General features: G+C 41.1%; 2 protein-coding genes across 9 annotated transcripts; one reads left to right on the top strand and one right to left on the bottom strand.

Annotated features, from left to right (window-relative positions):
- The first annotated feature begins 501 nt into the window (after positions 1–501).
- On the top strand, positions 502–2,496 carry tmem258 (transmembrane protein 258). The gene is made up of 4 exons (XM_032524104.1): positions 502–631; positions 971–1,080; positions 2,120–2,248; positions 2,353–2,496. The coding sequence occupies exons 1-3, from the start codon at positions 629–631 to the stop codon at positions 2,244–2,246; spliced, it is 240 nt and encodes a 79-aa protein (XP_032379995.1). The 5' UTR covers positions 502–628; the 3' UTR covers positions 2,247–2,248; positions 2,353–2,496.
- A 740-nt stretch (positions 2,497–3,236) lies between these two features.
- Positions 3,237–8,870, bottom strand: tmem138 (transmembrane protein 138). 8 transcript variants are annotated; one of them, XM_032524102.1, is made up of 6 exons: positions 8,624–8,869; positions 7,846–7,984; positions 7,577–7,719; positions 3,903–4,074; positions 3,645–3,720; positions 3,238–3,561 (listed from the first exon to the last, which is right to left on the bottom strand). In XM_032524102.1, the coding sequence occupies exons 3-6, from the start codon at positions 7,702–7,704 to the stop codon at positions 3,449–3,451; spliced, it is 489 nt and encodes a 162-aa protein (XP_032379993.1). In that variant the 5' UTR covers positions 7,705–7,719; positions 7,846–7,984; positions 8,624–8,869; the 3' UTR covers positions 3,238–3,448. The 8 variants fall into 8 exon arrangements, with proteins under 8 accessions (XP_032379994.1, XP_032379993.1, XP_032379990.1 ...); XM_032524103.1 differs by lacking the exon at positions 7,846–7,984 and having other exon boundaries at positions 3,237–3,561; positions 8,624–8,870; XM_032524099.1 differs by having other exon boundaries at positions 7,577–8,099; positions 8,639–8,868.
- Positions 8,871–12,439: the final 3,569 nt, after the last annotated feature.

The raw sequence follows: 12,439 nt of genomic DNA on the forward strand, positions 1-12,439 counted from the left end.
GATCACATGAGATCGTTCCGATGTCTGCATCTATCCCTTTGTCGACATATGAATATTCTATTCTAGCAGTGGTTAAAAAGATACAATGTTTAAAAATGAAAAGAAGTCAAAAACATGTCATAATTTGAAATCTGTAATTGCTATTATTCAAGACAGGGACCAAGCGAACCAATAAAACATTTATCTTTTACGCTGTAGCCAACGCTTAGCAAGATGTGAGAAGGCGTGGGGACTACATGAAACAATGGCTGTTGGCAGAGTATTCCATTGAGTCATGGCACTGCAAGAAAATGATAACTTCCCAAATGCAGTTTTGCGTTGGGGTACACTACACTCACCCTTGTAACATATCTTGTTGTTCTTGTTTGCTTCTCTGTCTCTGCCTGTTAACTGAGCCCGTTAACATCCCCGCCTGAGCCTCACGGGTGTATAAAAAAACAAACCTGAGCCTGTGTGCCATATGCGCCTATGGGGAGGAAAAGCCTGAGAGGCTAAACTGAGGATTACAAAACCCCAAAGCAAACGTCAACTGTACGTCACGAAAGAAACCAGGAAGTGATAGTCAGTGGTACGTGGCCTTATCATCTTGGATCGCACAAATTAAACAGCAGCTCCGGTTCATTGCAAAATGGTAGAATTACTCATCTTTATCTTGTTTATAGAAGTTCTAACTGTGATGTACAATGATATGCAGTTTATTTCATCAGCAAAACAATGCGTTTTCGGTGTGAAATTGTGCGTTTGGGCAGCAACGTAAATGCAGACTAGCAAAGCAACGTTAGCTTCTCATGTCAAATTCACTGATTCAGCCGCTCTATTTAAACAAGATGAATACTTTTTCAACACGAATTAAACGTTTTAGACGCGGGTACATTTGGAAGGAAGTTAAACTACAATTTGGCGGTAATGGAGGTGATGTAGCTAACTTTGTCTAACCTAATTGTGTCTGAACTCTTTGCTGTGGCTGCAGGAGCTCGAGGCTATGACCAGATACACCAGCCCGGTGAACCCGGCTGTGTTCCCACACCTCACTGTCGTCCTGCTGGCCATCGGCATGTTCTTCACTGCCTGGTTCTTCGTGTATCCTTTCCCTGCTTGTTCCACATAATACTACGCATGTGGGTAACATGCAGAAGGGGTCAATAGGACACTGCAGAATAGCGACCTGCAGTGACCCCGTACAAGATTACTTTAAGGATCATATCGGTGCCTTTACATGCTGTAGCCCATCTGACTTCAAGCTAAGTTAGTAGCAAAGGTTTGCCATTTCTCGTGGAGCACAATAAGTAAAATCATACCATAGGTTTTTAAATATTTGTTCTTGCAACCCTCCAGGCACCCATTTGTTTCCTCTCATTTGAGTACAGTGTGAAGCTTAAATGAGGAATCCGGTTAATTACAACTTACGATCCATAGCTCAGCCAATGACTTTAATGGATAACATTAACACAAACACTTACAGAGTTAATTAAGTAAGATGAGACAAGAAACTCGAGCAGTCAGTTGCTCACACAGATTTCAATGAATGATAAAATTGTCCATTGTAAACATCCAAACATGGCACTTTACAGACATACTTCCTGGTTTAGCTTTAACCTATGGGCCTTGGGGCGTTCTCACAGTTATTGTGTACAATAGTGGAGTATTGCAGGTATTTTTGGTGTTTTCCCTCTTTGCTGTATCCTCAATTCAAGTGGTAGCTAATTTGGCTATACTGTCGAAAGAAATATTAACCACATTAAGTTCATGCAAGAATTGTTAATTAACACAACAAAGCATTTATGTTATTTTTCTTTCTAAATTATTTGTAGATATGAGATAGAGACTTCATAATAATACAGTACATGTTGATGGACAGGAATTAAAGCATTTAAAGGCACAATCATTGATCAAAATGTAAACCATAAGAAAGTTAGAAATCCACAATAAGACAAAGACAAAATCTAAGTCTGTAAAATGTTTGTTTACATTATTTCTGAAAATAAGTAATACGTTTTACTATAGTGTGTATAGTAGTGGACCAGTTGGCCTCACAGCAGGAGGCATTAGACATATCAAAGAGCTCTGAACTTTGCTGTTGATTGTATTTTAAATGGGCTAGCCCTTAATTTCTCATCAGCTATGAGGTGACATCAACTAAATACACCCGGGACGTCTACAAAGAGCTGCTGATCTCCCTCGTGGCTTCACTTTTCATGGGCTTCGGTGTGCTGTTCTTATTACTCTGGGTTGGCATCTATGTATGAAGGTACATTTGAAATATTATTAAGATAGTTTTATTAGTTTTATTTTTAGTCACTGAAACAGTTTTTTTAGTGGTTAACTTTTTTCACTCTCCTTGTTTTCCTGCAGTTTTGGGTGACTGACTTAAAAGAATATTACACATTCCAGGAGGACATGAAACACAACACGGACTGGATTTAATTGGACTGCACTGACAACATTTTGGGATCATATGGACTCTGGTTTTCTTGTCACAAGTAAAGGGGATTTGTACGACTTTTGGTGTCTTTCTTTGTTTAGCCTGATATCTGCATACAGATCTAATAGATTTGAACAATTGTAGAAATGGTTGATTAACCGTTTTATTTAGATGAGACTGGAACTGGACCTGTTGGATTCTTGAGATTAGGTTATTTTGACACACTGAAGACTATTTATGGTGTGTTTCACTTGTGGCGCCTAAAACCCCAATCGCTGATTAATCTTTGTGTTAAAAATAGAGCAGTCTGTTTCACCATGTCTACAGGATAATACTGACTACCCTTGTGATGAAGGATGACACTGGGATTAGAGAAGGATTATTTAATTAAAACAGCCGGAACACAATTCAAAAAGTTCCCCCACTCAAAGAAAACAGGATACACATGAAAATTGGCGTATTTAAAATTACATTGACCATGTAAAAGCACAGGTTTCCTCCTTTGCAGGGGAATAACAGAACATTTCTAATATGTTGCATTCTATCTGCAACTCAAATTGATTTACAAAGGCCACATAGATTAACAGACACAATCTTCCTAAATTAATACAATACTGAAATGGTTTGTTTACCTGCCACTGTAATCAAATACAAACGTCTGTCCTCTTGGCTACAAAGAACCAGTAAACACAAACTGGTTTGACACTTGGCTAGATCCAGAGCTATTTTTTTATTTTTATTTTTTTTAAATGGAAAAATAGTCAAAAATTCCGAGTTGATGAGTTAGAAGGGCCTTTTTTGGCAAAGCATTTTAAGGTCATTCTTAAAATTGTCTATTCTGGGTGCTCAGATAGCTCAGTTGGTAGAACGGGCATCCATATATAGAGGTTTACTCCGCGATGCAGTGGGCCTGGGTTCAACTCCAACCTGGGGCCTTTTGCGTCATGTCTTTGTCTGTCCTGTCAAATAAAAGGTATAAAATGCCCCAAAAATTATCTTTAAAAAAGAACAGAAACTGTCTCTTCTTCACTGACGACATCTGGCAAAGGCATCCCGCAGCCACAGAGAGTCCTCATACAGCCTTGGGTCTCCCATATACTCTGCTGTTCGTTTGTATAAGTAGTAATACAACACTGCCACTGTTAACAGAAAAAAGCACAGTTACTCAATGACTACAGAAAGTGAAAAGTTAAATGTATCTCTGAATTGAGTAACTAATGACCTGTTCTCTGGAAAACAAAAAGAGCTTGAAGACCATCAGTCCAAACAAAATTGTTGGACTCAAGCCATCTAAGGTTCTAGAAAAAAAGAGAGATAATTATCAGGAGTAGTTTGTATGGATCAAAATTCTCCACAGCTACTCTTATATAAGATGACATTGGTTACATAAATATTAAATTTAGATGATAAAATGTAAGTTTGATTTAGTGTTTGCACAGAGTTGACGTGCAGGTGTCTGTGTTGGTGTGACGAAGCTTACCAACACCCAGCAGTGGAAGCAGATGCTGAGCGTCAGGTAAAGACCAGACAATATCAGCAGAGCCCTGAACCTCTCCAGCAGAAGGGACAGCAGGCCAACCTGGAACACGTAGGTGTTGAACATCATCAGCAGAATGATGATCACGTTGAACAAGATGGCAATGTCCTGGATGCTGTAGACACAGATGTTACTGGTTGATATTTTTGGGAATATTGGTTTCTGAGTGAGCAGTCTGTCCCTGAAATGACTTATTCATGCAGCAGTAAAGTGTAAACTGAGTCAGAGAAAAGGATATTTTGCAAGACTTTTACATTATAAGTTTTCTAAACAAAGGTCGTATTGTAAAAATAAAAATGAATATGGATGCTGATGACATCTCAAAAAAAATTGCTCTAGTTAAGACAAGGCTTCATTCACTGACCAGGACCTTTTGTAATGATGCAGTAATGGGATAAAAATGGTTGGTCTAAAATATAGCAAAGACATAAGAGCAGCTAAAGCACTGCAGAACGTTTTTTTGATGCTGACCAGTTACTAAAATAGCAGACGAGAAAACAAAAACCCCAAGGATGATAAACCACAATAATGTATGAGTTAGGTCAAATTGGCTGTAAGCATCTGAATAATATGAATCTCTGGCAACTCCTCTAAATGCTGTTTTATTCAACTGCGGGATGAGTTTTTAATCAGAAATGACTGCCATTTTAAGCTTTAATTAGACTTTTAGTCCAGCTCTGCCAAATGAGAGCCACAACTTATGTCAAAAGATTCCAGTTTGTAATGGTATGACATAAAATATAATAAATATCAAGTGAAAAAAAAAAAGAAAGTCTGCATGTTTGAACATGTAACCAGACAGTGTTTGATATTTTTACTTGATAATATTGTAAAGTTAATAATTGTTTTTGAATGAAATCAATCAGCTGGAATAACATTTTTTTAAATAATTAGACTTAGACTTAGACTTAGACTTAGACTTCTCTTTATTTATCCTTTTGGGATGACTCCCGCAAGGAAATTGAAAATTCCAGCACCAGTTTTAGCAAGAAAGAACAAATTAAAAAATAGATTAAAAAAAGAAAAGAAAAGAGTATAAAGACAACAAAATAACAATAATGATAATAACAACAATAAGAACATTTGTCAAATAAAACAAACAAAGACATAAATTATTATTAAAGTGTCAGTGTTGAGTCCAGTATTGAAGTGATAAAGTGACTAGGTGTGCGTGTATGTATGTATGTATGTTTACTGTGTATGCATGTATGTATATATGTATGTATATATGTATGTATATATGTATGTAGTATGTATATAGTATGTATATTGTATGTATATGATGTATGTGGTGTGTATGTATGTATATATGTATGTATGTATGTGTGTATGTGTGTATGTATGTATGTATGTATTGTCCTCTCTGCCCTATTTCCTCCTCCCCCCTAGTGAGGAGTTGTAGAGTCTGATGGCATGAGGGACAAAGGAGTCCTTGAGTCTGTTGGTCCGGCACTTGGGAAGGAGCAGCCTTCCACTGAACCGGCTCCTCTGGGTGCTGATGACGGTGTGCAGGGGGTGGCTGGAATTTTCAGTAATAGCCAGCAGTTTGTCCAATGTCCTCTTCTCTGCCACCGTCACCAGTGAGTCCAGCTTCATGCCGACCACAGAGCCGGCCCGCTGATCAGTTTGTCCAGCCTGTGGGTGTCCTCTTTGATATGCTGCCCCCCCAGCACACCACAGTGTAGAAGAGGACACTGGTGACCACAGACTGGTAGAAACATCCACAGCAGTTTGCTGCAGATGTTAAAGGAGCGCAGCCTCCTCAGGAAGTACAGCCGGCTCTGTGTCTTCCTGTACAGGTGGCTGCTGTTTGTTGTCCAGTCCAGTTTGTTGTCCAGCCACAGCCCGAGGTATTTGTATGATTGGACTGCCTCCACCTCAACTCCCTCCAACAGGACTGGTTGCGGTTTTGGTCTGGACCTCCCAAAATCAACGACCAGCTCCTTTGTTTTAGAGGTGTTGAGCTGTAGGCAGTTAGTGCGACACCAGAGAGCAAAGTCCCCCACCAGACTCCGATACTCCTCCTCCCTGTCCCCCCTGATACACCCAACGATGGCTGTGTCATCTGCGTACTTCTGTATGTGACACAGCTCTGAGTTGTAACAGAAGTCCGAGGTGTACAGGGTGAAGAGAAGAGGGGCCAGCACTGTGCCCTGGGGGGCTCCAGTGCTGCTGACCACAGTGTCAGACATGATGTCCTTCAGCCTGACGTACTGGGCCTGTCGGTGAGGTAGTCTCTGATCCAGTCCACCAGATAGGGGTCCACTCCCATCCTGATCAGTTTGTCCTGGAGTATAGGGGGCCCGGATGGTATTAAAGGCACTGGAGAAGTCCAAGAGAGGACCCTCACTGTGCCATTCCCCTTATCCAGATGGGAGTGGACCCGGTGTAACAGGTAGAGGATGGCGTCCTCCACACAACATCTGGCTGGTACGCAAACTGCAGGAGGTCCTGGGCGTGCTGTACCTGGGGTCTGAGGAGGCTGAGGAAGAGCCGCTCCAACGTCTTCATCAGGTGTGAAGTGAGCGCCACCGGTCGGAAGTCATTCAGCTCGCTGGGCCTGTTCTTCTTGGGAACCGGAACGATGCAGGATGTCTTCCAAAGGGTGGGCACTCTCCCTAGCTGCAGGCTAAGTTGAAGATCCGTTGGAGCGGCTCCCCCAGTTCTGCTGCGCAGGTCTTCAGCAGTCTCGGACACACTTTACCGGGCCTGCTGCTTTCCTGGGCCGGAGCTTCCTCAGCTGCTCTCTGACCTGGTCCGTGGTGATGTGGGGCGGGATTGTATTGAGGAGGAGGAGGGGGGTATTATTGTGGTGCTGGGGGGGAGGTGTGTAGACTGGGATGTGGTGGTGTCAGGGGGGAGGTGTGTGGAGGGAAGGGAACATTGCTGGGGTGAGGGTGGGGGCAGGGGGGGCAAGGGCTGGTTAACTGTTGAAAAAGTTATTCAGCTCCTTGGCCCTCTCCATTGTCCCCCCTGTTGTTCTGGTCTTGTGTTGTGACCTGTGATGGTCCTCACACCTTCCCAGACCTCCCTCATGTTGTTTTTCCCTCAGCTTCTGCTCCACCTTCTCCTGTAGCTGTCCTTAGCTTCCCTCACACAATGTTTCACCTCCCGCTGTGCTGCCTTCATGGCTTCCCTGTCCCTGCTCCTGAAGGCAGCCTTCTTCTTGTTGAGGACAGCCTTGACCTCCTGTGTTACCCATGGCTTGTTGTTAGGGTAACATCGGACGGTCTTGATAGGGGAGACCACGTCTGCACAAAAGTTCAGGTAGTCCGTCAGACAGTGTGTCATCCCCTCTATGTCCTCACCATGCGGGTCGATCAGCACATCCCAGTCTGTGGTGTTGTAGCAGTCTCTCAGGGCACTTTCCATCTCAGGGGACCACCTCCTGCTGTTGCGAGTTGTCACCGGCTGTTTTTGGACCAGGGGGGTGTACAGTGGCTGTAGATGAACCAGGTTGTGATCAGACTTCCCCAGTGGGGGGAGGGGAGTCGCTCTGTATGCATCCCTCACATTAGCATACAGGAGATCAATTGTCCTGTTGTTTCTGGTCGGACAATAATTGACTGATGTTAAATCAATAATCATATCAGCATGCATACAGTTCAGTGACTCACATGAAAAGCACTAGTTGGATGACAGGCGCTGCCCTCAGGAGTTCACTGAAGGAGTTGACGAAGAGGTCATAGGCCAACAGTGTCAGCTGGATCAGCAGCACCAGGGAGTAGTTACTAGTCTGGAGCATCTTCAGGGGCGGATTCTGCAAACCACAAAGCTTCACAGTCTATTCACTCCTTGCTTCTGGCTGTTTTTCTTTACACTTGCAATATGCTGGTACTTAATGGTGGCAATACAAGTCTATTTGGTCTAGATTTACTGTACAAACCGGAGTACAACACTGCACAGGTCTAGAAGCAGGCAGACAGTACCATCTTCATAAATTGTCCATTTCCTTTTTTTTCCCTTTAAATGTTCTATTGCTTTAGGTTGTCTTCACTACAGTGTGTCCTTCTGTTCATGTTGTCCTTTAGGAGAAAAGTATATTGGTGAAGATTGCAGGTAGTTCAAAATATCAGGATATTTTCATATTCTGCATGTTGACATCCTTGATGTGGAAAGTCTGCTCGTCTGCTGCATTTCCTGCTAGGAAGAACAGAAAAGCTGTGAAACAACAGAGACGTTATCGTATAGTTGGAAGAAAAAGCATTGTGATTTTTTTCTCCTCCGAAGCATATTCACAACTCATATCTTTGCCCTGCATCCATCTCCAGTGCGGAGAAGAGTTGCGTATCTTGTCGTCTGTCGCAGATTTAGCACTACACCTAATGGAAACGTCAAAACTGGGATTAGAGATTAATACGGACACCACTGTCTCTTGTTCTGATAACACACTCCCTTCCTTCATAGGCATCTAATCTACCCAAGTCAAAGCATCCTTAGCCTGTTTGGCGCTGGCTTTAGATAGCTAATTCTGGAGACAGATAGTAGAGTAAGCCTACTACTAACTGTTTCACAATCTAATTTCCACAACATACTCTGATGGCAGTGGCACAACTCGGATTTTCACTTCGAGGAACTCCAGCCAGTCACGATTGCTACAACCATCACAACAGTGTTGTAACGTTTTAAATCGGCTTCACAAATACCATATAACACCCACTTACCAAAAAACATGTAACGAAAAAAATACGTCACCCAGAGCCAAAACAAACTCCTAAATTGCTCATATTCTACTTTTATCGGCAAACAATGCTACCCACTTGGAGCCTCCGCTGCTGCTTTTCAGCATGTATTTCCGTAAATTCCATGGTAACGCTCCTTCTTACCGTAATAGCAAATGTATAGGTTCTAGGAATATTCCTCAAAACTATGGAGATTACGGTATAGTTCGTCGTTGTAGTGATTGTAGTGGCCCTTGTATTTCCTAAATGTTATTGACTTAGCGTTAGACAGTTAAAGAAGGTTACTGAAAGTAGCTGCTGCCTGGAAGTGAAAACAATTGTAGGAAAAGTGTGTGTGCGCCTTCATTTCGCGGGCAACATCAAACATTACGGTTAACTTCCACCATACACGGTGCTCACTGCCCCCCCGCGGTAAGTTACTTTATGAGCTGACTCATGTGGTTGTGGACACCTGCGTCCAGTACACTGGAGGTGAGTAGTCAAAGTTTCTACAACTTCGCTGATATAAAAATATAGTAATGTAAGTTGTGCACAGATATTAAGACAGCGTTTATGTTCATGCTCCCCGCTGTGGTGCATTAACAACGGACCAGCTAACTGTTGTGTGGGGTCCTTTTCTTTTTTAATAATAAATGTAACATTACATTACTTAGCTTAATGCTCTTGGCTTGGTTTACCTAAGCTAGCTACAAGGCTCCAACAGTGGTCGCATGTAACTGGCGGTTTCCGAGCTGAGTTTCAGTCTAGCCAACCTGCATTTCACATTTGCCTATTTAACTTAATTTACTGTTTTATCATCAGAGCTGTCACAGGTTTTTCAAGCAGCATACCGTATGTTCATATTTAGATAAACTTATGTTGACGCAGAAAGTGTAAGTATTTTTTAAGTTGAAGTGACAGTTTCGTAGCCTATAACATGATGTACACTTGGTACATTTACTTTCCCTGACTTCACATTGTTTCACACACCGACCTTGCTATAGTGTGTGTTGTGTTAGCTAGGTGTGTAAGAGTTTATTTGACCTTTGGCGTGGCTGTTGGCCAACTGACATACAGAACATATAATTTTTACATAGTTTCTTATCTGCTATCCCAGCATATCTCGTATGTTATAAGGAAGTTTTGATCTTTATTGATCATCAGCAAGAAGCTTTCTAGCTATTATCAGCGATGTTGTGTTTTTTAGGTATTGGTTTTATGATCATAGATTGCATGACAGGAGTGATAGGAAGAAGGAGAGTAATATTTTATTTAACACTGACACAGAATTCGTCATCCAGAAATATCTTTTTTTCTAATTCTATTTGAATTTAACTTTTTGGGATTTGCCCAAACCTTATTCCGGGTTCCCCTGTTTTGAAATCCCCTTTAAACCCTTAAGACTTTTATTGTGATGTTGTTGTATATGTCATAAATAAACTGCTTAGGGGGGGCATGAATTGAGGCATTTTTTTCCCAATTAAAATGGGGTTTGCAATCGGGTATTTCTAAAAAATTGCAAAAAACCGAAAAATTTTTGTTTGGGCATCTCCTCTCCCCGGGGTTTTTCCCCCCTCCCTTCGTTACACAGAAACTTTTTTCCCATGACACCCCCTTTTTTTTCCCCGGGAAACTTTCCTGGTCCCAAAGTAGGGGCGGTTACTCAAAAGGCAGCATCAAAAAAAAATTTAATTTTCCCCCTAAAACAGGGGCCACAGCAGTGTAGATAAGGGGTTACGCACACCCTTATTTTTTCGCCCTCGGGTTTAGGGGGGGAAACCATGGGCCAGTTTCCATATTTTGCACCCCTAAGAGCAAAACCAAATTTTTAATTTTAATTCTTTCTGGTTAATCATAAAAGTTAAAGCAAAGGGTCTCGGACTAGGGACTCCGACTGGTAAAGGAGATAAAAACCCCGGAACATTCATTAGGGTGTAATAATGACTTCCCTTTTTGAAAAAACGAAATATGCATTTTGGGGAAATATTTGGGAACAGGGATAAATCTTATGGGGGTACAGTCCACATTTTTTCCCAAATATCTTTTTTTTTTTTGGAAAAGCCCAAAAATTTCAAAAAATTATTTTTACAATGATTCAGTAACTATATGACAAAAAAAATTGGGCATTTTTTCTTAAGAAGCGGGAACCCAGAGAAGGGTTTGGGAATTTTCACTTTTTAGGGTTTTTAAAAACATCACTGCCCCCAATTATAAAAATAATTGCAGATTTTTTTGTATGTTTACTTTCACTCTCCCTTTTAAATTACCCCCAAAAAAGGGAAAGGTGAACCCTTTAAAAATTTCCTGGAGACGTCGACAAGTATAAAATTAATGAAACAAAAGAAACCCCCCAAACCCAACTTGCCGCCTTTGCAGAAAGGTCAATTGGCTAAATTTATGGCGAAGTGCTGGGGGGTAAAAGGCAGTGGGGAGGAAAGTCCCCGGGAAACCCCAGATCGGGGGGCCGTCAGCGGGGACCCCCAACCAGGCTGTTGTAAAAACGTAGTCCACTGACTTCCCCCAACCAAGGGGGGGGGTTTTCGGGAACCCCCCGCTGGCAAGACCGGGGGAAAGGCAAAGGATTTGTTTTGTGTGAAAAAAGAAGGGAAAGGGTTCATCACAAAGGGGGGAATAGGGCCGGTGACCCGCCTTGGTAGAAAAACCAAAGTTTAGGCTGATTGGGGAGTCCCGAATTTTCTATTTTTATCTGTTAAAAAGGCTCAAGGGGTTTTTTCCCGCTGTTCCCCTGAATTTTAGACAGGTGGGATTCGTCCCGGAAAACCCCTTTTAATTCCTACCCCTGTTTTGGTTCAGCCCGGATTGGGTAAGGGGTATTTTTTTTTTTTAAATTTTTTTATTTCCAGAAAAGGGCCAAAAGTTTGGAAACCCTTCTAAACCCACTTTTTTTTCTTTTTTTTTCATGATTTTACTTTGAAAATGCTCATTAACAAAAAACTATTAAGAATTTCCTTTTGCCCCCTTTATTTAACAAAAAGTTTTAAATAATAAAAACCGTTTTTATATTTGTTTTTTCAAATTACCCCCCTTTTGCTCTGATAATTTTTTGCCCCCTTTTGGAAACCCTCTTGATTTTTTAAAGAGGTTTAAACCTAAAATTTTTCCCCAACATTCAAAGCTAAAAAGGCAAAGGGGGGCTCCTTGAAAAAACCTAAATAACCCCTTTTTTTCCCTTTATTTTCCCATTTTTTTTTAAAAACCCTTTTTCCACATTTATTCTTTCCCCTTTTCTTTTGATGCCTTCATTAACCCATAAAAAATATCATGAAAAAAAGGGGCCCCCCATTAATGAAAAAGGTTTGCCCCCAAAACTTGTACTTTATTAACATTCATTTGGGGGTTTTCCCCCGGGCATCATTTTTTTTCCCCTGTAAATTCCCCTAAAACACTTTTTTTTTTCTAGGGGCTGAAAGGCTGACAAGGTATTCAGATCAAAACATTTAGTAGGCCAAAACCGAAAAATCAAGGCGTTTCATGAAAATTTTTTTTCCAAAATTACCTGGGATTGCATTTCCCACCTGTAAAATATCCCCCTTTTTCTTTTTTGGGGGAAAAATTTCTTTAAAAGGTGTTTTATTTTTTTTTTTGGGCTTTTTTTTAAGGATGTTTAAAGTGTTCTGATGCCACTATTCATTATGTTGTCTATGGGGAAACTTCTGTTTTTTTTCATAAATGTCAATCACTTTAACCCCTTTTTTTGCCCTTTCCCCTCAACAATGAAAAAAAAAACTTTTGTTGTCCATTTCCAATTTTTTATACCTTTTTTAAAAAGTTTTTTTTTTTTTTTCTTTTTAGTTTTGT

Source organism: Etheostoma spectabile, chromosome 8, assembly GCF_008692095.1.
Source record: "Etheostoma spectabile isolate EspeVRDwgs_2016 chromosome 8, UIUC_Espe_1.0, whole genome shotgun sequence".
Classification (NCBI taxonomy): domain Eukaryota; kingdom Metazoa; phylum Chordata; class Actinopteri; order Perciformes; family Percidae; genus Etheostoma; species Etheostoma spectabile.

Excerpts from the sequence above, each read along its gene's own strand:
- tmem138 (XM_032524103.1), bottom strand. The coding sequence starts at position 7,704 with ATGCTCCAGACTAGTAACTACTCCCTGGTGCTGCTGATCCAGCTGACA. Across the intron at positions 3,721-3,902 it reads GCTTCCACTGCTGGGTGTTG|AACCTTAGATGGCTTGAGTC; the intron begins GTAAGCTTCGTC and ends CTTTTTTTCTAG. Across the intron at positions 3,562-3,644 it reads TTTTGTTTTCCAGAGAACAG|TGGCAGTGTTGTATTACTAC; the intron begins GTCATTAGTTAC and ends TTCTGTTAACAG.
- tmem258 (XM_032524104.1), top strand. Across the intron at positions 1,081-2,119 it reads TTCACTGCCTGGTTCTTCGT|CTATGAGGTGACATCAACTA; the intron begins GTATCCTTTCCC and ends ATTTCTCATCAG.